This window comes from Nematolebias whitei, chromosome 7 (assembly GCF_014905685.2).
Source record: "Nematolebias whitei isolate Nwh7 chromosome 7, NemWhi1, whole genome shotgun sequence".
Classification (NCBI taxonomy): domain Eukaryota; kingdom Metazoa; phylum Chordata; class Actinopteri; order Cyprinodontiformes; family Rivulidae; genus Nematolebias; species Nematolebias whitei.
Window position 1 is genome coordinate 14,849,814 of NC_056504.1, and position 24,511 is coordinate 14,874,324.

Consider the following 24,511-nt stretch of genomic DNA (forward strand, 5'->3'; position numbering starts at 1 on the left):
TTTTTTTCTCTCTTTAATTTTACTCTCATTGATTGTTGTTGTTAAGCACTTTGATAACAGGTTGTTTTAAATGTGCTCTATAAATAAAGTTGACTTGACTTGAATGTTCCCTGGGTGTAAATAGTTTTAGTCTCGTTTGTCTCTGTGTCCCTGTGAGAGTCTTGTGATTTTTGACGTACCCTGCTTCTCACACCGTGATCACTACAGATAAACATCAACTCCCCTGCGACCTGGAAAGGAATAAAACAAGCAAAGGAAATTGTCCAGACCCTCCATGCAAATGAGATCTTGATCTCAACAGTGTTTTTGTCTGGTTAAATAAAGGAAATAAAACTAAATGAATGAGATGGATGGGTAGTTGCAAAGTGCTCATCCAGTTGTTTCTTTTTTTGTATCACTTACTTTTAAGCCTTTTGTTTTCTGTTTCAATCTCATTTTAGATGTGTTGCTGCCATAAAATTCAAAATGACCTTTTTTTATATACTTTTTTTAATATACTTTTAAAACTTTCGTAGTTGAAACATTTGATATGTTTACTATGATTCATTGTAAATAAATTTGGGTTGGTGGGATTTGCAAATGTTCTGGAGTTCAGCCCTTTTTCTTTTCACTTTCTGTTAGATGGTTGTAAAGTGGTTTTTCTCAACAAGAGTCCTCTGGTCTTGGTGGGTGTGTCACAGACCTGTCAGTCAGACAAGGAGCTGCTGCGAGAACTTCAGTACATCTACTACCAGATCGTCAGCCTTCTCACCCTCACTCAGCTCAACCACATCTTTCAGCACAAGCAGAATTACGACCTGCGCCGCCTGCTTACTGGCTCCGAGTACCTCATAGACAACCTACTGCACCATCTGGAGCGGGATCCTGGTCTGCTGCTTAGCGCCGTCACCTGCCTGCCCCTGGTCAGCTGTGCCAGAGACGTAGTCTCATCCAGCCTACAGGCCGCCAAAGCCAAAAACTTAGTGTTCTCCATCCTGTTGGCTGGTGACCGCCTGGTCACTCTGGTCAGGAAGAAGGACCAGTTTCTGCATCACATAGACTTACACCTGGTCTTGAACCTCGTCGGCTCTTCTTCGTCCTTCCGGGAGGGCGAGGGCTGGACTCCCATCTGCCTGCCCAAGTTCAACACGGCAGGATTTTTCCACGCTCACATCTCTTACCTGGAGCCCAGGTCAGAGCTCTGCCTAATCCTGGTCTCAACCGACAAAGAGGACTTTTTTAACATGTCTGAGTGCAAGCACCGCTTCATGGAGAGGTTGAGCAAGCGCAGCGCCTACCAGGCCCTGAAGGAGGCGCTCAAATGTCCAAGTTACTCCGTGGAGCAGGTTGGCATCCCCGAGCTCAGACACTTCCTGTACAAATCCAAGAGCTCAGGGCTGTACACCAGGTGAGTACCAGTACCTGCTGACAATTTATTTTAAAGTGAAATTATTTTTAACAAAAAGTTAACCAAATGATTAATTGGAAAACATTTGTCTACTTGGTTATTTTAATATCACTTTAGAGTCACAGACTTTAAACTACTAGCTAATTAATTAATAAATGCTGAGTCAGATTTATTTGTTTCTCTGTTTTCTTCAGAACATTTTTATGAAACAAGCTCCACAAGCAGGATCGTCTTCTTAACCTGGCTTGACAAACCTTAAACTCTACCAAGAAATTATGAGTACTACAAAAGTAGTTCTGATGTTTGTTAACTTAGACTAATCTGCTTAAATTTCTGTTAGCATTCATATGAAAAATGACGTTTCGTGTGTTGTTTGACACTTTTCCTTGTCAAAATACTCCTACGAAGAAAAAGAACAGCACAGTTACTCATAAAGAATACATGTTAATAATAATAATAATAATAATAATGTCATCACAGTGTCAGCACTGTATGTTTCCATACAATGGCGAAATTAGTCTCTGCATTTAACCCATCCACCACCAGGTGGTAATGTTAGTATTCTAGTATCACTGAGTTCATGTTCTGCTTCTACAGTGTACATAGTACATGCATTCATACTGATTGGCTGTGGGGGCTTAACTAACTCTTATTATCTGCTAGTTAATGTTATTAACTAACATAGTTTAAACACTGTATTATATTCCCACTGAAAAAAACCCTAAACTTTTTAACAAACTGTTGACCAGAAGAACAAAACAAAATAAATCTAACCTCTCTCTCAAGTGTGCTTATCTTGAACTGACAGATATAGATTGTCCTAATGTGCAATTTTTATTATTATTATTACTATTTTTTAATTTGGCTTTTTTTTTTATTTTTTTTTTATCATCTTCTTCTCTCCAGCTTTCTGGCCCCCTATCGCCCCCTGGTGGCCCCCACTTTGAAAAACACTGGGCTACAGTGTACTTCCTGTGCCCGCCACCTAAAGTGCTAAGTTCTGAGCATTTCATGTGACTGAAGTATCTCCTGGAATTCCAGGATTTACTCAAGGAAAAACTCAGGGAATTATATTTTCATGAAATGCTGTAAACCCTGTCTTAGTTGTGCAAAGCAAATAATTAGGCTTCTGCATATATTCATGTTTCTAAACATTTGTAAGCTCTTCCATGAGCTGGAAATCATGCAGGTCAATAAGCTCTGATCAAATTTAAAAAGTCTAAGAGCTCCTGCGTCTTGACAGTGAAAACTCCAACTGTCAGTACAACTTAGCTGGCTAAATAGACAATCTTGTTTCATTGTGCAACCCTTCTGTCTTCTCTCTCCAGTCCCGAGTTTCCAGTGGTGTACCAGTCTGATGAAGAGCAGGAGAGACTGATGGGACTGTACCAGGACCTCCACAGCAGTTTGCACCATCCAACCAGACCCCTGCGCTCCTTCTATCGCTGCAGTGACACTGAAAACCTGCTGGCTTGGGTAAAAAGACTCAGATTTTTCTGACTTTATACTATAGCTGGTCACTTTATGAAAAAGGATTTTGTTTTTCAAACTTCACAGGTCGAACAGCAACATAACCTCGGTACAAGGTTCCTACTTGTTTTTTAGATTGTAGGTTTTAAGTCTGCAAGTACAGAAGAAGAAAATGAAACATGAAAAGAAAAGAACTTTACAATGATTAAACACGGCAAAATAAGCCGTTAGATGTTTTTTTTGTCCAGATAAATTCACCACAAATATGTGTTCATAAAACATGATGAAAACAATTTCAGTGAAATTTATTATTTTGTTTAAATAATATTTTTTAATGAACTGGACTCGCATAAAAATCTGTAAATAGAACAGTTTTAAATTGTCCTCAAAACATTTTTTTCATTAATCTTACACACATTTGTCAACTCAAGCACAATCACAGTTTATTTTTAACAAAATATTTTTACTTCTTATTATCACAATTGTTTTTAGTTGTGGCACAGTTGGTAGAGCTCTTGTCTTTCAGCGAGAAGGTCGCCGGTTCAAATCCCGGTGTGTGGGCCTTTCTGCGTGGGGTTTGCATGTTCTCTCCGCTCACACAGTGATGGCTGGACAAGTCGAATCTAAATTAAGGATGCACGATATTGGATTTTTGGCTGATATCCGATACCGATATTTTTTATGTACTTTTTCAGAACATAGCCCTCTTATTTAGGCTTATTTGCAACAAAAAATGTGTAACAGCTGTAAGAGCTGTTGACATATATTCAGTAACAGCCATATGATATGCATAGCACTTTAACTTATATTAAATGAAAAGTGTTAAATGTTATTTATTAGCATTAGTCAGCTGCGATGCTGTCTCTCTTGTGGAGTCTTGTTCCAGGTTCCTAGCTGCAGTGTGGATCCTCTGCATTCCTGTGCATGAAGGACAGACTTTTTAAGATCAAAGTTTTTGTCTATCCATTGTGCCGTAAGACTTAATCATGCTAACAGGGCTAACACTTGATGTCCAAATGTCTTTGGTAAAACTCACCCAAGTGCAATCGGCTATTAGCTTCTCAATGACGTCGGAAATGACGGCTTGCAACTCGAGTGGTTACATTGGAAAAATATCTGACTGGGGACGATGTACCGAGGCTCAACGTAGTCCAAAAATCTTGGGACTCTGACATCCTCAATGCAAAAAAAAAAGAAAAACCTTCCACACGGCCAACAGTTTGAAATTTTCCTCTCCGCCATTATTAGATCAGGTAGGTGCACATGACGTCATCACGTTGTTCTGCCGCTGCAGACATCCTTGTCACTGGGTACAAAATACAAAAACAGCATCTTTTATATCAGTGAGCTATTTTAATGGAATGGCCGATGTCCAATATTGAACTTTAACGCTAATATTGGCTAATACCGATACCATGCAGATAATATCGTGCATTCGTAATCTAAATATTTTACTGACAGGACTGAAAATTTAACCCTGGAAACTATAGATTATTGTATTGAAAACTATTTATTAATTATGTCCCTACATAGAAGATGACTCCCCCAAAATGTTACAAAGTAAACCTCCTCATTCAGCTGTTACACAGCAGCAGGCTCCTCATGATGACATCATCATATCTCAGCTGGAATCAGTGTTTCTAAAGACAAGAACATTTTTCATAGAAACAAAACAGACAAGTATTTGAAGTTAAATGATGGATTTAGAATATATGTTGTCCTTTAATTCAGCAACTAGACACATTGTCTTCTGGTTAAAAGCAGGACTCTGTATTTGTTATGTGATGATGCTTGTGATAATTTAAGACTTTAAATATAAGGTATTTTTTTTGTTGCAAGTTTAATAATGAAGTTATTAGTTTGATTCAGTGATCCTTCAATAAAGGGGTAATCCACAATTTTTAAAAACACGAACACAGTGCCAGTTACAGACTTACCGTAAGTCAGAGGAATAGTAGCCCTGTGTGTTGTAACATGATGTGTAGAAGTGTTGTAATGCTGCAGTTTAACACTTGCAAAACACACTGTACATTTGTACAGGTGTGCTTTGAAAGCTGAGGGTGTAACTTTTATTGTTTAGGAAGCTTTTTGTGTCAGACCTCAGTATTTACTTAGTTTACCTTTACTTCACACTGTTTTTTTTTATGCCCGTCATCTTATTTGTAGCTTTTTTTTTCCCCCTTTCCAGGTGACAAGTGGCTTCGAGCTCTATCTTTGCTTCAGCCCGTTGGCGACCAAGGCCATGGCTGTGTCCGCCGTCAACAAACTGCTGAAGTGGATCAGGAAGGAAGAGGATCGCCTTTTCATCCTGAGTCCACTTACATACTGAGTCATTGCTGTTGGCTGACCTCCTGACCCCCCCACAAAGAAACCAGGGGCTTCGTATTCACTGTGTGGCCTGATGCCAAAAACCACATAAGATAATGGAGTAGGAATCACTTCAATGTAGACAAATGATTGTCTGGGCCATGCATTTCTTTAATCCTGAGATATCTCTGTTCAATTCTTAAGTTTGTGATTTAACGGGCTGGGCAATGAAGATAAATTAAAGCAGTATTTTAAACAGGTAGATTTGTTTTTTTTTAGAACTTTTATTTTGCTTACCATGTGAAGGAAGCATTAACTATTGACCCCAAACCGTGCAGTGTTTGTTTGCTCCTGAGATCCTTAATGAAGATTGTTTTACTGTAACAGCTGTCCTTTAATATGGAGTCGCTGTTTGTCTTTTTTTAATGCTACAGGCTGCCTTCATACAAACTACAATAAAACTGGATCAGAAAAATCTGGAAACACAAGTGGCATTATGTTTTGTTTGCTCAGAATATGACAAAACCTCTCAGCCACATTCCTGATGTGCTGTCATAATTTCTAGAAACTTATCATTTTACCTCAGTGCTGAAAAAGGGCACTCCATGAGAGAAACTGGAAAATGAATTTGTTTTGTCAATTAAAAATTTAATAATCTGAGCCTGTTTAATACTCTGTGGCCATTTGTATCTGTTTTCCAATCCAATAATACAGTTTGGTCATTTTGAAGTTGAGGATTCTGTGGAAAACAAGAGCAATTCTTGTCTTACCTGTTGTAGATACCTTTGGAGGATCTCAATTTCGTGGTTGGGTCAACATCAAAGTGATTTTTTGCCATTATAAAACAGCTTACATCTAAAAAAAAAAAAAAATCAAAGCTATTAATGCAAATGCTATTTTATAAACCTTTGCTTCTCTGTCCATTTCTCATTACTGTCATTTTAGTATAAATACAAACCGGATTCCAAAAAAGTTGGGACACTAAACAAATTGTGAATAAAAACAATGCAATGATGTGGAGATGGCAAATGTCAATATTTTATTCGTAATATAACATAGATGACAGATCAAAAGTTTAATCTGAATAAATGTAACATTTTAAAGGAAAAATATGTTGATTCAAAATTTCACAGTGTCAACAAATCCCCAAAAAGTTGGGACAAGTAGCAATAAGTGGCTGGAAAAAGGAAATTGAGCATATAACGAACAGCTGGAAGACCAATTAACACTAATTAGGTCAATTGACAACATGATTGGGTATAAAAAGAGTTTCTCAGAGTGTCAGTGTCTCTCAGAAGCCAAGATGGTAAGAGGATCACCAATTCCACCATTGTTGCGCAGAAAGATAGTGCAGCAATACCAGAATGGTGTTACCCAGCGTAAAATAGCAAAGACTTTTAAGTTATCATCATCAACCGTGCATAACATCATCAAAAGATTCAGAGAATCTGGAACAATCGCTGTGCGTAAGGGTCAAGGCTGTAAAACTCTACTGGATGCTCATGATCTCCGGGCCCTTAAACATCACTGCACCTCAAACAGGAATGCCACTGTCAAGAAAATAACAGAATGGGCTCAGGAATACTTCCAGAAAGCATTGTCAGTGAACACAATCCACCGTGCCATCCGCCGTTGCCAGCTGAAACTACAGTGCAAAGAGGAAGCCATTTCTAAGCAAGCTCCACAAGCTCAGACGTTTGCACTGGGCCAGGGCTCATTCAAAATGGAGTGTGGCAAAATGGAAGACTGTTCTGTGGTCAGATGAGTCACGATTTGAAGTTCTTTATGGAACACTGGGACGCCATGTCATCTGGACCAGAGAGGACAAGGATAGCCCAAGTTGTTATCAACGCTCCGTTCAGAAGCCTGCATCACTGATGGTATGGGGTTGCATGAGCGCTTGTGGCATGGGCAGCTTGCATGTCTGGAAAGGCACCATTAATGCAGAGAACTATGTTCAGGTTCTAGAACAACATATGCTCCCATCTAGACGTCATCTCTTTCAGGGAAGACCCTGCATTTTTCAACACCATAATGCCAGACCACATTCTGCAGCAATCACAACATCATGGCTACATAGGAGAAGGATCCGGGTACTGAAATGGCCAGCCTGCAGTCCAGATCTTTCACCTATAGAGAACATTTGGCGCATCATAAAGAGGAAGGTGCGACAAAGAAGGCCCAAGACGATTGAACAGTTAGAGGCCTGTATTAGACATGAATGGGAGAGCATTCCTATTTCTAAACTTGAGAAACTGGTCTCCTCTGTCCCCAGACGTCTGTTGAGTGTTGTAAGAAGAAGGGGGGATGCCATACAGTGGTAAAAATGGACTTGTCCCAACTTTTTTGGGATTTGTTGACGCCATGAAATTTGGAAACAACAGATTTTTCCCTTAAAATGAAACATTCTCTCAGTTTAAACTTTTGATCTGTGATTTGTGTTCTATTCTGAATAAAATATTAGATGTTGGCACATCCACATCATTGCATTCAGTTTTTATTCACAATTTCTTTAGTGTCCCAACTTTTTTGGAATCCGGTTTGTAAGATAATCCTGCAGGAAATGCCACAGGCTGTACTGGAAATGCTAAAGCTAGCTGCTGCTAATTGTACTTGTAAAACAGAAATCTACATGAATAAATGGATGGCAATAGTATGTAGAAAAATGTTTGTACGATTTTACTGTAATTGAGATTCACTGAGACAGCCACTGATGGTAAGAATTGTTGCCGCCATCTTTTTAGGTGCTATGCCTAGCGCGGTGTATTTACAAATTAAAGCCACACATTGTTAGCGCTGTGCTTTATGTTGTGCAATCAGTCCAGGAATGCAGACAGAAGTCATACAAATACACCTTTTTTAAACTTAAACATACACACGGAAAACAAGTGGTGAGTATTCTGTAATGAACTTCCCATCAAGCCTGGTTGAGCACAGAGCTGGTGCACTACCAGTATCGTAATAAAATTACAAAGTACTACAATCATAACCAGACCAGAACATAACTGCCCTTTAATTTATAAAGTACTTAAATCCAACTAGTCTAACCATAAAAACACTGGTCAGCTGGCTTCCATCCTCCCTTAGACAACTTTATAATGTTTGTGAATGTTTCTGTTCAGTGCCCTGAGATAACTTCTGTTGTGACTTGGTACTACTGTATCTAAATGAATTGAATGGGTTGAATTGGTAGCAGAGCCACGATAATCAACTGTCTGTAGTTAGCAGTTGGCCCATAAACCAATTTCTATATGTGGTCTCCCCCCCCCCCCCCCCCCCCACCCCCCCCAACTCTGGATCTATTGGGCTTAAAATAACACAAACTTCAGTATCCTGATGCATGCTCAATAATCCTGGTAGAAAAATCTAAAAAAGTTAAATCTGGTCCTCTGGCCATTCAAAAAACAAAACAATGCAAAACAAAAAACATTTACATTTATAAATAACATTACATTTTTGTTGTTGTTTTGCTTGGTTTTGTTTTTTGAATGTCCAGAGGACCAGATTGAACTTTTTTAGACAAACTTCAGTATTTACACAATATGTCACAAATACAAACTACATGTTATGCACATTAAAACTATCTTGGTATCTAGTGATAAGATTTCAGTTAATGTGTTAGTAATGTTTTTTTTTTAAGTTAGCAGGTACCTATACCCTCAGTACCCTGTCTTACAGTAAGTAGTCCAGAGAGAGCTACAACCATATAGTCAGTGACTACCTGGTAGTATTCTGAAAGGAAATAAATTGTAATTACAATTTTAACTAATACCATGTTAAATGAAGTTCAGGTTTCAATATTTTTAACAGCGGTGAAACATGAGGCTTTTTAGTTAAGTTCATTTCCCTCTCAGATATCTGTGACCTGCTGCCACGCCGGCAGTAACTCGGGATGCCACAGAGCACCTACCAAGATGGCAACACATATTCTCCCCTCGTTAGCATAGACTAGCTGTTCCAGTGCATTTTTGTTTCAGACATTTTAGAAACTTGAGTTGTTTCACTTGGGTCTTAGACCCACTTTGACTAGCTGTTAGCTTGTTGCTCTGGTAAGAATGAAACTTGATTTCTGAGGTGGGCTGCACGGTGGTGCAGTTGGTAGAGCTGCCACCTCTCAGCAAGAAGGTCGCTGGAACGAATCTTGGCTGTGGGGGCCATTCTGGGTGGAGTTTGCATGTTCTCTCCGTGCTTGCATGGGTTTCCTCCCACAGACAAAAACATGCACGTTAGGCTGATTGGTAACTCTAAATTGTCCCTAGAATGATAGTGAATGGTTGTTTGTCTCATTTGTCTCTGTGTCCCTGTGATGGTACCTGTCCAGGGTGTCCCCTGCCTTTCACACAGTGACTGCTGGACATGGGCACCAGTGACCCCTGCAACCAGAAAAGGAAGAACTGGGTAAAGATGATGGATGGATTTCTGAAATTGTTCAAAGTTAACCATAACAGGTAAGATATTGCCTGTTCATACCTTTTCCACACACTTTACTATGCCAGTTTCTGAATTATCATGTAAACACCATACCTATCAATACACTCCCCCCCCCCCCCAAAAAAAAAAAAAACCCTGTAAATCTGTGTACAGGGTTTGTGGTTTTGTTTAAAGCCACAGCCTCCTGAAGAGTTATCTGCAAAGCTCTGAGGATTTGTTGCAGAGCTTCATGAAATGAGTTCAGCTGGATGAAGACGAGCTGGAAGTCGTCCAAACCGTCTGAGAACTATGAAAACAGCAGATGCTCCAGTACAGGTCGTACAAATTGCTGTCGAACAGAAAACAGAAGAGACGGAGCGGACTGAGGTGGTTGACGCAAAGAACTGAACCTGTCGAACCGAGAGGAGGAGCTGGGTCTGATCACATCACAGAAAGCTGCAGGTCATGCAGGAACACCTCCGGGTTTGATCTGCAAACCAACAGGCTGTAAACGCGAGCCTTTTTTGTTTGTTTACCTTATTTTGCCTCAGTCTGACATAAAATTGTTGCTTCTCCAAGGAGGAAAACGACAGAGACTCACCTGCACAGGTAAGTTGGAACAAACCTACTTTATTTCAACATGGCAATAAATAAATAAACATATAGTCATTTTAACAATTCCTTTTCTTTAGAACTCGAATCATAACCATAAAATGATCACTGCTCCCAAGTGATTTCAAAATAAAACCTTTATACAGACTCCTGCTTTATTTCCCATGAATGACTTGATAAAGTGAGTTTACCTGTGGGTTAAACTCGTCCTGTCAGTGTTGCTCCACATGAACGGATCCACTGAGAGTAACAACCAGTGGAAGATGGGATTACAAAGATAAATGATGATAAAGGCAGAGTGGCACATATTAATAATTAATTCATGATGTTTCTAGTACATAATACGTTCTTGCCTCTGGCAGTGTACACCTACACTGCAACTCTAAATCTCATGAATCTGCTTCAATTAATATATTCCACAAAGTTATGGACAGGTAATATCTTACCTGCTGCAGATATTTGAAGGACCTCAGTTTACAGAAGGTTTTATTCAGACCAATGAGCTAACGACTTGTCGGAGCAGAGTCAAGCTCAAAGTGGATTAAAACAATTCCAGTCACATAGATTTTATCACAATTCAACAGTTAAAAAAATAAGCCTTATACTTGAAGGTAAGATTTCCATTACCTGGTTATTTAAATATATATTTATATGATTGTTTGCAAGAACAAATAGTGGCAGCAGCAGCTAGCTCTAGCACTTGATCTGCTGCCTGGGGCACATCCAAAAGGAATATAAGAAAATGTTTGCTTTATTAACTGTAAAATGTGAAGTTGATATCATTGCACAACATGTTTGCTTAAATCATAGGGATTAACTATTGCAATCAATACTTCTTTCTTGTTAGCAAAATATTCTATAAACCACTGGATGGATTTCAGTGAAACTATCAGAGCGTAACTAACTATAAGCTGTATATCTACAACTCGTTAACTTTTGAAGTCAACCCAATTCAAAACGGTGAACACAACTAATCTACACCAAAGTGCTACAGCTCATTAATGTTTACAGATACTGGGCTTAGATTTGGTGTGACACTCTTTTATAACACAAACTCTAAGCTCAAGCAAGACATTGTAATATCGCTTACTGTTTTTTTTATTCTTTATGAGGTTTGACAAAAGTGGCTACATCTTAGTTTAAAACTGGAATAAATGTGGTGGTATATGAATTTCCTAAAGTAATGCTAGACCTTTAATATGTTCACATGAACCATTTTTATAGAGTTGTTTTAAGATGAGAGCAACTCACTTCTGTCTTGTCCCCACTCAGACGAGCTGTTAATTCATTTATCTGTTCAGAATTAAACGCTTTTTCCAGGCTGAGAGTGTTCAAAGAGCTATGTTCAACAGGTAATACTCACTTCAAAAGATCTGAACTTCCCTTTAAGTATTACAATAAACTTGTGGCATAATGTGGTAGTTTGGTTTGTACTGAAGCAGCTTTAGTTAAAATCTAGATTCAGGACTGTAATAGCACAGTGAATGGAAACCATTTGCTTTATTTGTCACAAGAAGAAAGTCAATCAGTGCCATTACTATGTATACGCATGTCCTCGAACCTTAGACACAATTTCACATGGAGATGAAAATGTTAAAATGTAACTCAACATCGGTGCCGTCCTATGAATTATTGATGCAAAGTCTTTTTTCTTACTTCACATTTTTCAGTGCAGCTGCCTCCTGCAAGAGCAAGGTCTGCTTTCCCAGAAATATGTAACTTTTGACCTATTTGAGTACTTTTTACACAAAATAACTTGACTTAGTTCAGCTTGAAAAGGAAAAAAAAGTTTTTTTTTGTCTCTTGGAAAACTTTAAAGGGTACATGTTGTCTTCTGGCCATCAGTCCGTGCACATCTTTCCCCTCAGAACGGCACGAAGCGGTTGTGACAGGAATGTAAAGTAGTGAGCCTGAGGTTCTGAATACAGCGGTACTGTAATGGGACCAGTTAATGATCCACCTGACGGCGTCTGCTCAGGTGAAGACAGTGTTTGGAGGTGGTTGCTGTACGAACACTGATCAGGATGAGCAGTGGAAACATTTTGATTCGCCCAAATTGTTGGGATTAAGCTGAGCAATGGATCCAAATTTAACTTTTCAGCTGTTTTTTTGTTGTTGATTTAACAAAGAAACTAAATTTGGAGATTTAACCAGAACAAATACAAAGTAACCAGCATGAATGACTGGTTTAGAAATTCCCATCAGGAAGGCTTGCATTTGTTCCCAATAATCACGACTAAATCAGCTCTCTGCAAACTTTACCATTTCTAAACAGTGTTTGTGGTGAGCAATGGGAAATTTGTTCTAACCACACATGCTTTTATCATTATCCCTCAGTTTGATGGATGATCCTAGTTTCAAATGCTCTGCTGGGAATAGTTGCAGCAATGGTGAGCATTACATTGCTTTTCAGAGACAGAGTGTTTACATGCAGCTTGTACTTCAATGTGATGCTGGAGCAAACGAACAATGAACAATTTTAATAATAATAATGTGTTGTCATCACTGGGGATTGAGTCTGGGGCTTTCAGGTCCCAGGTCAGCCTCCCTGCCTCTACCCCACATTATCTTGTTTAGCTTAACCCACAATCTTTTCCACACTCTGATAGCTCTGTGGTCAGTGGTTGTGTCAGGAAGGGGATCCGTCAAAATAAATAGGGGTGCACCGATTGCAGTTTTCTGGCCAATCACCGATCACTGACTTTTAAAAAGTCTGATCTGCCGATTCCGATTTTGGCTGATATCGATTTTGTTTTATAAGCGACACTGTCAGGTGTTATAAGGTCACTATGCACTTTCAATTTTCCAACATTTTATTGAAAAACATACGCTTGAACATTATCCTAGAAAAAATACAAACTTGTTTTAACTGGCCATGAGGTAGTGCTCTGAAATATAAATGAAGTTCAGACAATTGTTGTTAAAACTATAAAAATAGGTAAAATCGGTTTCTCATGCAAGTATCGGCTGATTTCCGCTTTCCCCAAATTAAGGAAATCAGGGCCGATAAATCGGCCGGCTGATTTATCAGTGCACCCCTAGAAATAAACAATTGTCAAATCTTTGTGCGAGTTGGCTCGTTGTAGTGACCTCTTAGAAAAAGATCAGCCGAAAAAAAGAAGAAGCTAAAAATACCCCAAAATACTAAGCAAACAAAAGCTTTACCCTGTTCAAATAGATAAACACTTATTTTTGCTTTTAAAAATGTCTAAATTCCATTTGGTTTGTTTGTTCAACATAATAATAATAATGTGTTGTGTTGTACAGTATGTTCCCATACAATGGCGAAATTGGCTCACTGCATTTAACCCATCACACCTGGGATACACTCAGGTGGGTGGAGCAGTGGGTGGCTTTTGGGGGCACCCGGGGAGCAATTGGGGATAGGGCGTGCTTCTCAGAGACACCATGAGATGTGCAATAACTGGGGATGGAGCTTGGGGCTTTCAGCTCCCGGGTCGGCCACCCTGCCTCTACCCCATCTCGGCCATATATCAGTAGTATGCTGTATAATAAAGTGCCAACTATTTGCCAGGTGTTTTATCTTATTGTCTTGGAGCAGCGACTTCCTGGATTTTTCCCAGATTTTCGGGGCATCTTAGACAGCAGAGCAAGATCTTGTCAAGTTGGATTAACTTGAATCTGGTGTAGCATAAGAGCTGGCAACCCCCCACCTCCACGCACTAGTTTAAGACTCAACTTTCTAGTGTCGAGCTCATCTTGTTCTCCTGCCTCAGGCGATATAAATATACAGATATTTTCAGAAATAACTTTCAATAAGCAGCTGTTTTTGTTGAAGATGTCTGATGTTCATCTAATATATTAATCATTATTCTTTACCTTTTGCAGGTTTTTGTTAGTTGGTGTTCAGGATGATTTTTCTGCAACTTCACACGTGGAGGTAACCCCACATTGCCTGTGCTGTCGCTCCCCCTTGGACCCTGGAGTGGAGATGATCCACTGGACCACAGAGTGGAGGACATGTGTCTGGCTCCAGACTCTGCTAGCCCTTGCTCTGGCCAACTGTCCATCACAGGCCCCCAGCCCAGTTAATTTCTCTTTGGTGTACACCAAACCCTACTTTCAGGCACAGGGGCCCATCCAGAACATAGTGAACAACCCGTTTTACCAGGAAGTGTATGTGGCTTCACAGAATGTGATTGAAGCTGTCAACAGGAGCTTGGAGAAGGTGTGGGAGCTCCCCACTGGGCCTGTAGGAAGCCCAGAGTGTCAGATTTGTGATTTATGTGACATTGACAAGGATTACAACTCTTTAGAGGACACAAACAATCAAGTCTTGCTGTTGGATACTCTCTTTATGTATTTATATTCTTGTGGAAGTTCTCAGTACGGAGTGTGTTATTTTCACCAGCTGAACTCAGATGGAGAGCCTCCTTCTCATTCTAAGTGTTTGTTCAAAAAGCGTGCTAATTCTGCGGCTTATTGTCCTGACTGTGTGGCTAGCCCTCTTGGCACCAAAGTGTCTATGGTAGAGGAGGGTCAGACAGTCTACTTCTTTGTAGCTGCTACTGTCAATGACAGCGTAACCCAGCGTTATGGAAGGAAATCAATATCAGTTCGGAGACCGCTGGGCACAGAGGATGGTTTCTACAGTGATGTGCGAGGCTTGACTGTCCTGCCCAACCTTCGGAGGATTTACCATATCGAATATGTCTACAGCTTCTTCACTCAGGAGTTTGTCTACTTCCTTTCAGTTCAGAGGGAGAGCCCCGATCAGGACTCATCACCATTTCAGACTCGTCTGGGACGTCTCCCACGGAGCGAATGGGAGGTTAAACGATATCGTGAGTTGATCCTTGAGTGTCGCTTTGAGCCAAAACGCAGGAAGAGGAACACACGCAGTGAACCCTACAAGGATGTGGTGTACAATGTGGTCCAGGCAGCTTATTTTGGCAAAGCCGGCAGGGAGCTGGCAGAGGAACTAGGGGCAGAAGAGGAGGATGACATCCTCTATGGGGTGTTTGCTGTTACACATGACAACGGGGTCACAGAGCACGACTCGGCTCTGTGCGCCTTCCCTATGGACAATGTAAACAAAGCAATCGTTGATGGGGTCGATGGTTGCTGCGAATCTGGACCAGAGCAGCTTTCCAGAGGTCTTTGTCATTTCCAGCCTTGTGAGAGTTGTCCCCATGAGGTGAGCCCATCAGTTCACAAACACACAACAATTTCACCTGATCAGGAAAACAGTCAGTCACATTCAGTACACTTGAATGTGACTGCTTTAGGGAGAACTCGTGAAGAGGTAATGCATGTAAAGAAAATATTTCAATTCAGTTTATTTATATAGCGCCAATTCACAACAGAAATCATCTCAAGGCACTGAACAGGAGTATTTACATACATAAAAAATAACAATAAGTAGAAGTCATCAATTTAAATAGTTCCTACTTTGTATTTCCTCATACATCATTATAGTGATGAGGAAATATGGAGTGGCAGAGAAGTATGTTAGACTGGTACAGGACATGTATGAGGACAGCAGGACAGTGGTGAGATGTGCTGTAGGAGTGACAGATAGCTTAAAGGTGAAGGTAGGAGTGCATCAAGGATCGACTCTGAGCCCCTTCTTGTTTGCTCTGGTGATGGACGACTAACAGATGAGGTCAGGCAGGAATCCCCGTGGACTATGATGTTTGCAGATGACATTGTGATCTGTGGTGAGAACAGGGACCAGGTGGAAGAGAACTTGGAGAGGTGGAGGTATGCACTTGAAAGAAGAGGAATGAAAGTCAGTCCTAGTAAGACAGAGTACATGTGTGTGAATGAGAGGGAGGCTAGCAGAACAGTGAGGCTACAAGGAGCAGAGGTCACAAAGGTGCAGGACTTCAAATACTTGGGGTCCACTGTCCAGAAACATGGGGAGTGTGGTAAAGAGGTGAAAAGGAGAGTCCTGGCAGGATGGAGTGGATGGAGAAAACTTTCAGGAATGATTTGAGACAAAAAGGGTGGCTTCAAAGGTCAAAGGAAAAGTTTACGTAAGAGTTGTAATACCAGCTATGTTGTATGGTAAAAAGGACAGGAGAAAGAACTGGAAGTGGCAGAAATGAAGATGTTGAGGTTCTCCTTAGGAGTGACAAGGATGGATAAGATTAGGAATGAGATCATCAGAGGTACAGCACAGGTTGAACAAATGGGAGATAAAGTTAGAGAGGCCAGACTGAGATGGTTTGGACATGTCCAGAGGAGGGACAGTGGTTTGGACATGTTCAGAGGAGAGACAGTGGGTATATTGGTAGAAGGATGTTAGAAATGCAGCTGCCAGGAAAAAGACAAAAAGGAGATATATGGAGGCAGTTAGAGAGGACATGGAGGTAGTTGGAGTGAGGACAGAGGATGCAGAGGACAGAGATGGAGGAGGACGACTCACTGTGGAGAAAAAAAGCCAAAATAAAAAGAAGTAGTAGTCTATTTAAGAAAGCCTGCAGACTGTGTCAGATTTTCACGTCGCTAAATCTCCCATTTAGCATTTGTCCATTTAGCACATGGGTGACAAGGAAGGAAAGAACATCAAGCAGGTTGAGCTCAGATTATGTATTCCCAGCAATACAACTCATCAATTCAGATTTAAAGCTGATTTATATAGATGAATTCAGATTTATACAAACCTCAAATGGAATGAAAATTTGGCTGAGGCCAAGTGAGAGTGCTGGTAATAGTTTTCTGCATCTGTTGGCTAAGTTGTTCATTTAAAAATGATGCCCTGTTTTTCTGGTGTGATTCATGTTTGAATCTTTCTAGGGTTTTTGAACATTATGAACTTTATTGCACAAGATGTAATCATTTTAATGGAAAGGTAGCCCAAATGTCTATTTTACATAGTTTCATGTTTTTTTATATTAGATATTTTGTGTTTTGAGAGTTGTGGTGAGAATTCCTGTTCTGTTTTTTTTTTTTTTTTTTAAACTAAATGACATCCCTCTCCTCTGTGACATGTTCAGGCTCCTCCTGGGAATCCTAAGGTCTTTTACAAACACAACAAATTCGAGGATTATTCATGACTTTCCTCCCAGTGGGATGTGCATCAAGATGCATCCTAATTAGATATCTTCAGTTAACTTCTTTTGATGCTGAGGTATTGTACTCTAATCTCCCCTTAACCAAAGAAGCTCCTTACCTTATTATTAAGACTGAGCTCAGTCACTCTACAGAGAAAGCTCATTTCAGTTACTTGTACCTGGGATCTTGCTCTTTTGGTCATGATCCTGACCAGAGGACGAGGGTTGGAACACATTAGATAGAGCAGTAAATTGAGAGCTTTGCTTTTGACAGAGTTCCTGCATCACCATGTCCTCATTACTGCACGCTACTCACCAGTCTGTCAGTCCATCTCCTGCTCCATCCTGAACAAGACTCTCAGATCCTTGAACTACTTTGCTTGAAGTAAAGACTCCCCTCCGTGCTGTAAGGAGCTTGCCACAATGTTCCTGTTGAGAACTATGGCCTCAGAGTTAGAGAAGCTGGTTTCTTCACACTCAGCTGTGATGATCTTGTTTCCAGTATTGTCCATATAAGGGGACGTGTACTTTTAATATCTATATAAGCTTTTTTTGGTAATATAATGTTTTGTCCATTTGTTGCTCAGCTGAAGTAGAAAATTTGTTTAATAATATGATTTATTCCCAAAGATTTTTGCTTTTCTTAGATTTAAGGTAGATTGACTCTATATTTTGCTGTGAAACACCAACGTCACTTCATCTCTTATGCAGGACATCTTATGAGTTTAAGTTCCATTTTTGTAGGAAAATGCTATTTTTTTCAATTTTGAATGCTCAGAAAAAATTGTAGTTCCTTGTTTTAGACCTTTGATCAGAGAGGACCAAAAGTCTACATCCTTTTTTTTATTGTGCTCTCAGCATCCATCCATCCATCCATCCATCCATCCATCCATCCATCCATCCATCCATCCATCCATCCATCCATCCATCCATCCATCCATCCATCCATCCATCCATCCATTATCTTTACCTGCTTCTTCCTTTTTGGGTCACAGGGGTGACTGGTGCCCATGTCAACACTCACTGTGCGAGAGGTGGGGGACACCCTGGACAGGTCTCCAGTCCATCACAGGGACACATAGAGACAAACGAGACAAACAACCATTCACTCTCACTCACACCTAGGGACAATTTAGAGTTATCAATCAGTCTAACATGCATGTTTTTGGTCTGTGGGAGGAAACTGGAGTACCCGGAGAAAACCCACGCATGCACGGAGAGAACATGCAAACTCCACCCAGAAAGGCCGGGATTTGAATCGGCGACCTTCTCGCTGAGAGGCAGCGGCTCAGCATGTCAATTCAAATATTGTAATTATGAATATAATCCTTATTGTTTTGATTTTTATTATTATTTTTTATTATTCCTTCTCCTACTCTGCTCCTTTTTCCTGGAATATCTTGCAAAAAGATCTGAAGCTCTCGACCTTGACCTCTCTAATGGATTTTAAACAACTGCTAAGTTCATGCATGGCAATTAAGACATATTCTTATTTTTAGAATTTTACTTTGTTTTATAATGTAGCTGCTTTTTAGTTAATTAATTTATTTTTATCATTACTTCTATTTAATTTTCATTGTATGCTTTTTACATGACTGTACCTTGTCTGTGTTCTTTGTTTAAATCAGGTCTCTCTTTTAAATGAGTCATGGAGGCTCAATTCAGTTCAATTAAATTAAATTCAGTTTATTTATATAGCGCCAGTTCACAACAAAGTTGTCTCAGGGCACTTTACAGGAACATTCTCATCCATCCATCCATTATCTTTACCCGTTTATTCCATTTTGGGTCACGGGGGTCGCTGGTGCCCATGTCCAGCAATCACTGTGCGAGGGGCGGGGTACACCCTGGACGGGTCGCAAGTCCATCACAGGGCCACATAGAGACAAACGAGACAAACAACCATTCACTCTCTCAGTCACACCTAGGGACAATTTAGAGTTACCAATCAGCCTAACATGCATGTTTTTGGTCTGTGGGAGGAAACTGGAGCACCCGGAGAAAACCCACGCATGCACAGAGAGAACATGCAAACTCCACCCAGAAAGGCCCCTGGACCGGGGTTTGAACCAAGGACCTGCTTGCTGAGAGGCAGCAGCTCTACCAGTTGCGCCACCGTGCTGCCCCATTCTCATACATAAAAGCCAATTAATAAAGTTCTCTATCTAAGGAATCCCGCAGACAAGTTGAATCTTGGCTTCGTTGCAGTCTCCCATCCTGAGCAAGCACAGTGGCAACAGTGGAAAGGAAAAACTCCCTTTTAAAAGGAAGAGACCTCCAGCAGAACCAGGCTCAGGACAAGCGGCCATCTGCTTTGACCGGCTGGTTGAGAGGACAGGTTGGAGAGACAGACAAACACAGAATGGCAGGTCCAGATGTAGGTCCATGTCAATGGTGTAGTCTAAATTTTTGTAGTGGGTATACTGTGCTTAGAAACCAAAGTACACTGATTAGTACAATGTAATCGTCAAATTTCTCTGATGCTTATATTTAAGTAAATGAACAACAAATTTGTATAACAGTTAGCTTTGTATTAAAAACATGTTATATAATTTATAAAACAGTATCAAAGCAAAACATGTTCAAGTATTAAGTAGTAAGTACAGAATTATACTATAACTCACTGGACAAGCAAATGGAATAAGCAAGCGCTGCAGATATATTGTTACGGAAGTGTCTAACTGCTCTTTAACATATCAGTGCCACATGCATAATGATATGTCATGTATCATTGGGCACTTTTAAGTGGGTATACTGAAATTCTTGAGCTTTTCTAGTGGGTATACTCGGTATATCCACGTATTGCGTAGACTACACCACTGGTCCAGGTGTACCTGAAAAACAAAAAACACATGTCAAGGATAGAAAAAATAATTATAAACACAAAACAGGTTGAGCAGAGTGAAAAAAAATGTGGTCAGCTTGTCCTCCAGCAGTCATAGCTCAGGAAACCCAAGCCAACCCTAACTATAGGATTTATCAAAAAGGAAAGTCTTAAGCCCAGTCTTAAAACTGGACAATGTGTCAGGCTCATGGACAGAAACTGGAAGTTGGTTCCACAAGAGAGGAGCCTGATAACTGAAAGATCTTCCTTCTATTCTGCTTTTGGAAACTCTAGGATCCACAAGTAAACCTGCAGTCTGAGAGCGAAGTGCTCTGTTAGGAAAATATGGAACAACAAGATCTGTAATATAAGATGGAGCTAGGTTGTTGAGCACTTTGTAGGTTAAATGTAAGTTCAATGAAACTAACTTGTATAAATAAATATTGAATGAATTATGCTACTCATTGTCATTGACGTATTCAGATTCTTTTTTTTTTTGTCTGTGCCTGAAGCTAACTTTAGAAACTTCTCCAATCAGCACCAGAAAAAGTAAAAATGATATAGTCTTGGATTTTTCAGTTGCTGTATATCTGTGAAACTTCACTTGTTTTGTAATAAATAAAGGCTTGTTTTGTTTTTGAAGATTGGCCCTTTAGGGCTGTGACCTTTTTGATTCTTTATGCAAGACACCCTCTCCATCCACCTGCACCATCAGAACTGCATCATGCGGTCATCTATCACAGCCTTTTAATGTATTAACTAATTACATTACTCTAACAGACCGTGTCTGCAGACACACAGGGTGATCATGATCACCCTGGTGACAAGTACAAGTCACATCGTGTCCCCCCAGGGAAAAAAAAGGTCGAAATACTTAATACGTCTGACTATTTCCAAGGTGCAGCTGTTATTGTGTGATAAATCAGAACCATTTATCTCACCTTGTATTGTTTTTGAACAAAGTTCACCCATGAATTGTGTTGTATTGTGTTGCATTGTGTTGTATTGTGTTGTGTTTAACTCATCAAAGCACAGACAGAAACACTTACAGGAATTTAACCTTCATCAGCCTTTAGCAGCAGATGGAGTTTGTTTGCTCAGTCATCAGGATGAAGGATTTGTTCCATTTTAGAAAATATTTAGAGCATTTAAAATTGTTCTTGAACCTGGAAACTGTCACACAACATTGTTTTATCTGTTAAAAATACAAAGATGAGATTTTTTTTTTTACCCTGCTGCTAATCAAGTTACAGACTTTCTCAGCTTTCAGATCTTAAATAATAAGGACTTCTTTGCTTTCTTCTTCTTTGGCTCCTGTCTGTGTCCTCTGCTGCTGGGGGGGCCTGTTGGCAGAGCATGGAGAACAACGCTACGTGTAGAGACCACCCCACCATGGTGTCAAAGCCCTACTACAGGGTGGACCTCTTCAACAGGCAGATGACCAACGTCTTGCTCACATCTCTGCTGGTTACAACTATTGAGAACAAAACTGTTGCCCACATTGGCACCTCAACTGGACGTCTGCTGCAGGTACACAGCAATGCAATATATATATATATATATATACATATATATATATATATATATATATATATATATATATATATATATATATATATATATACATATATATATATATATATATATATATATATATATATATATATATATAACCATTTAACCATTTAGGTAAATTTTGTATTTAAATTAGTGAGTGTGGTCTGTTACTAATGATTGTGTCTGTGTTGGCAGCTTGTACTGACCAGATCCAGCCCTGTTATCTTTGCTAATTACTCCCTGGTAGAAAATCAGAGGGTGTCGTCGATTGCAGCCGTGTACTCTTCTGAGTATTTACTATTTGTGGTCGGAGACAAGGTACAGCCACAATGTACTCCAAATCAGATTTTGCATACCTGTATTGAGTTACGTTGATTGTCACTGTACAAAGTAAAGCACTTGGAGTAAAATTTCCTCTCGATGTTCAAAGACCCGACAGTCGGGTCCTGTTACACTGAAACTGAGCCATCTTTTTGTGATGCTTTGGAGAGGTGCCCGAGTGTTTGCAGTCTGTCTGGATGGCTATTAAGTGGTGCTGAATTATTAATTATTTGGATAAGCCTCATTACCCTGGCCTCTAATAAGCTAGGCTGTCATGCAAAGGAAGAAGAAGTTGTGAAATGTATATTTTGAAAGATTGATGAAAAAAAACAACATATTTATGGTAAAATAAAGTTTTTAAATCTTGTATTTAGTTGAAGGCAGTAAAGGAACGTCTCATGCCACTTGCTCATAATAATAATAATAATAAAAAAACAAACCATAAAGACACATTTTTCCCACTGAAATAGAAATAAACAGGAATGACCAGTAATATTGTTAGGTAAGTGTGGCTGCCATCTTGCTTGGTGCTACACCCTTCACTGTGTAATGTTTACTGCCAAAGCCACTCACTGTTAATGTCTTGTGGGTAATGTATGCTGTGTAGTCTGTCTAAAAAAAAAATCTATAATTTATTTATTAATTAACAATTGCTTTAATTTACTTAAATAAACATAAATTGTGTATACTGTAAACAAAAGGTGACAAGAATAGACTGTAATGAGTCTCCCCAGTCAAAAATTAGCGGGGACAAAATGTAGACCCACACACCATTTACCTTGTACTCATGGATCAATCATTAGACCAAAATATATATAAACTAGACCTTTACAGCTGTCACTTCATAGCACTTAGTTAATATTCAACTCAGTGATAAAACGATCAGTGCTGTTTATTACATTACATTATTATAGACCAGTTTATTACTGCACTTTAAATGGTATTTAAGTTTCATCTATTTAGTCTAACCAGCGCTCTGCTGCCAGTGTCTTTAGGTATTTGTACTTAGACTAATATAACATGCTTATTTAATGGAGGCTTTTTACACATATTTCTGGATTTCAGTATTTAGATGTGAATAGTTGAGATTTGTCTATTATTATATTATTATTTTAATATTTGAATATTTGTTAACTTTAAGATTTTATCAATAAAAATGTAAAACAGGTTTGTAACTTTATTTATGTTGTTACTAGTTTTTATGTTAATAATACTGTTGATACACTGTCAGTGGTTATATCTACCATCAGTATCCTGCTTTACAGTAGTTATAACAGTCTACAGAGTGACCACCCCATAGATATTAAACGTGTATTATAGTACTGCTTTATCAGAAAACACAAACACCACATTCTTTGACGTTCACGTTCTGGTAATAAAAACAAATAATTTAAAAATATTTGGCTCCTTGGCTGAGTTAATGTTTTGTATCAGGCATTTATGTTCACGCTCATATCATGTAGAACCTACCAAGATGGTGCCATAAACTCTTGGCTTGTTAGCATTGACTTCACTGTGAATGGTCATTTTGCTGTGTTTCTATTTCAGTATTTTTACCCATCTCCTTTTGTCGTATGATTTTTTTTAAGACAAAAAAGGTTTTAAGTTGCAAAGTTCATCCCAAAGATAGTGACACTTTCCCGCAGACGAGCTGTTCCTGAGCTTCCTTTTTCCTCACATACATATCTACATCAGCATGTCCTCCATCAATCCATCATCTTTACTTGCTTCTTTCTTTCCACCGTTGACTGAGCATTTGTGTGTGGGTTTATTTTCAATAGAAAGGTTGAGTTGTGTTTGGGGTGTGAGTAAAGCGGGGCAATTTGGTGATTTTGCTTTGAAATGTACAAATATACTAAGTGAAATAAATTCCAAAAATTTGTTGTTTAGATGATTCAGGTGCCCCAAAGAGGGCCAGGCTGTCAGCACTTTATGACCTGTGCCATGTGTCTGTCAGCCCCAAAGTTCATGGGCTGTGGGTGGTGCTCTGGAGTGTGTTTGTGGGAGAGCGACTGCCAAAGCCTCTGGAAAAATGAATCCTGCCCACCTGGGCTAACAGGGGTGAGTTTTGGTCTTTAATCCAGGACAGGAAACTTTAAACTATGAGTGTTTAATGTGATGCAGAAACATATATATTTCTAAATGTAGTTCTTCCCACGGACGGCTCCTCCTGATGGTCAAACAGAGTTAACCTTGTGTGGATTTGAGTTCCAGTCACGGTTACGACCTTCTATCACCTCCAGAACCCACCAAGTTCGACTGGGGCAGACTGCGTGCTCCGTGATTCCACTCAAAAGCAACAACACACAGTGAGTAGTGTCAGGAAGCCTGTTCCATACACAATATATATACTGTATATATTCAATTCAATTCAATTCAGTTTATTTATGTAGCGCCAACTCAAAACATCAGTCATCTCAGGGCACTGAACAGAAACATAACATTTATATATAAAAATAATACATTAACTCATATATATATATATATATATATATATATATATATATATACATACATATATATATACACATACATATATATATATATACACATACATATATATATATACACATACATATATATATATATATATATACACATACA

At 39.4% G+C, this 24,511-nt stretch overlaps 2 protein-coding genes across 2 annotated transcripts in view; both read left to right on the forward strand.

Annotated features, from left to right (window-relative positions):
* The first annotated feature begins 538 nt into the window (after window positions 1-538).
* Window positions 539-5,621, forward strand: mon1a (MON1 secretory trafficking family member A). Its single transcript, XM_037679134.1, has 4 exons — window positions 539-548; window positions 622-1,387; window positions 2,716-2,863; window positions 5,046-5,621. Exons 1-4 carry the CDS (start codon window positions 539-541, stop codon window positions 5,184-5,186), a joined length of 1,065 nt encoding a protein of 354 aa, XP_037535062.1. The 3' UTR covers window positions 5,187-5,621.
* Window positions 5,622-14,138: 8,517 nt separating this feature from the next.
* The window catches only part of mst1rb (macrophage stimulating 1 receptor b), a 25,343-nt gene continuing 14,970 nt past the window's right edge, over window positions 14,139-24,511 (forward strand). The window contains exons 1-5 of the mRNA XM_037679290.1: window positions 14,139-15,344; window positions 21,383-21,559; window positions 21,782-21,904; window positions 23,798-23,968; window positions 24,056-24,216. Coding sequence (XP_037535218.1) covers window positions 14,139-15,344; window positions 21,383-21,559; window positions 21,782-21,904; window positions 23,798-23,968; window positions 24,056-24,216 — 1,838 coding nt within the window. The remainder of the gene's footprint in view (window positions 15,345-21,382; window positions 21,560-21,781; window positions 21,905-23,797; window positions 23,969-24,055; window positions 24,217-24,511) is intronic.